Source organism: Saprolegnia parasitica, assembly GCF_000151545.1.
Source record: "Saprolegnia parasitica CBS 223.65 unplaced genomic scaffold supercont2.961, whole genome shotgun sequence".
In the NCBI taxonomy this organism is placed as follows: domain Eukaryota; phylum Oomycota; class Saprolegniomycetes; order Saprolegniales; family Saprolegniaceae; genus Saprolegnia; species Saprolegnia parasitica.
This window is the reverse complement of record NW_012157355.1, coordinates 810-2,828: the sequence shown is the minus strand read 5'-3', so window position 1 is coordinate 2,828 and position 2,019 is coordinate 810. Positions and strand designations below refer to the sequence as shown.

Here is a 2,019-nt window from a genome sequence, read left to right as displayed (position 1 = left end):
GAGCGACGAGCCGACCAAGTCCAAGAAGCCGACGTATCGCTTCACGGTGCATACGGACATTGATCTCTTAGAGGAGGTGATCAATGTGGCTCCGCACGACGCCCCGTACGGGCAGACCACCGCGCGCTGGGAGGAAGTCACCAGCTACATGCGCACGCTCCACGGCGAGCACCTCACGGTGGCCGGCTGCCGCAAGCGCTTTGACGACCTCATGGCGGCTTTCAAGACGGACAACGTCAACGGATTGCGTGCGTCCGGCACCGAAGAGGAAATGAGAGAGCGCTACGTGCTACTGGAAGAAATGTCGGACCTTGTGCGTCAATGTCGCTGTGTGTGCCTGCCTAACCATATGCTCTTTGTTTGTAGTTGGAAGCGGCGGCCGACAGGAAAAAGGCCAGCAAGAATGACAAGGACAAGAAGGCCGACAAGCGCGAGCCCGACGGGCACCGCAGTCGTGCGGCAGCGCAGCAAGGAAACAAACGCAAGGCAACCACCGGCGACGACCTGGACGAGGCCGACAGCGCCGAAACGCCAGCGAAGAAGGGCAAGGGAGATGACAGCGCGACGAACGATCTGGCGAGCGTCCTCGCAGCCTTTTCCAGCATGGTCGATTCGACCAACCAGCTCAAGCGAGACGAAATTGCCGCCAAAAGAGAGGCAGTTGCCGCCAAGCAGGAGGAACTCGCCTTGGGCCAACGCAAGCTCGAGCTTGAGGAGCAGCGATTCCTCTTTGAGAGGGCCGAGCGCGAGGAGCGATTCGAGCTGGAGAAAGTGGAGCGCGAGGCCCACCTCGAGTTTATGCGGCGCACGATCGAGATGATGCAGACAAACTTAAACACCAAATCGTGAATTGACTTACCCTGCTACAATTCAAGGTAGTGCCATGATGGACGGGGTGGTACAGGCGATCCAAGGTAGTGGGAGGCAATCGAGTACGTTTTTCAAACGCATCCAACGACAATAGTGTACAGCGGATTGGGTTTTCCAAACCCTCAAGCCCTCTTACATCGATAGAGAGGAAAACATCACCACCGTCAGGGGCCTGATTGCTGAGAAAAGACAGCTATCTATGAGCCCCTGTTGGAGCGCCCTTTTCCCTTTATACTCGACGCCCACCGATGGTCTACCGTGTATTTTAATGGGTTGACACAAAGCAACCACCTCGCAACACCCCCAAGTACTTGACCTGCACCTTGGAATGATGTACAGCTTGGTAAAGACAATCCAAGGTTGCGATCGAGCACATTTTCTCAGCTTAGCAAATAACGCATCCGCAATAGTGTGCAGTGAAGTGGACATTCCAAAAAGATATGGCGCTCTTCTGACGATAGAAAGGAAACATCACCACCGTCAGGGGACCGAGTGCTGAGAAGAGATGATATTGGATGAGCCATTGGTTTGGTAGCGTTTTTCGTAATAGGGCGAGAAGCCGCACGGGCTATTGCGAGGATGCAACTTGTTTGCCTAAAGGAAATAGACTGGGCGGGTTTCGCACGCTGCTTGCGGAGCGTATCCGAGCGTAGATGCCGAGGCGGCGAGTACCAGCGATGTTGAACTTCGCCTGTAAAGGCTGCGAGGTAAAAGCTAGCATGCCCTGTCGCTTCACAAGGGAAAAACCTGCCATATCGCTTTTACAGCGAGCGAAATGGCGTCTTGCATCGCGTCATTATCGCAAACACCATGCTCTACAACAGCCAGCACGTCCAAGACAAGGAGGCCAAGCGCCGCGCGCGCGAGGAACAGCTCTTCCGCGAGACATACCCTGCTCTCTACGCCACCGAGCAGCGCCGCAAGGCGAAAGAAGCGCGCATGGCGGCCAAGCCTGTGCCGAGCCCCAAGCCGCAGCCCAAGAAGACACCCGTGGCTCGCCCCATGACCAAGCCGGCAGCCAAGACGACGAAGCCAGCGGCCAAGACGACCAAGTCGGCGGCCAAGACGACCAAGTCGGCGGCCAAGACGGCCAAGCCGGCAGCCAAAACGACCAAGCCTACGGTTGATCTCCGCAAGAAGGCAGCCACA

The 2,019-nt window shown here is 56.7% G+C and overlaps 1 protein-coding gene across 1 annotated transcript; it reads left to right on the top strand.

Annotated features, from left to right (window-relative positions):
• Positions 1–849, top strand: SPRG_18045 (hypothetical protein; the record flags this gene model as incomplete). The annotated part of the gene is made up of 2 exons (XM_012357510.1): positions 1–313; positions 367–849. The coding sequence occupies exons 1-2, from the start codon at positions 149–151 to the stop codon at positions 847–849; spliced, it is 648 nt and encodes a 215-aa protein (XP_012212900.1). The 5' UTR covers positions 1–148.
• Between the last annotated feature and the right edge of the window lie 1,170 nt (positions 850–2,019).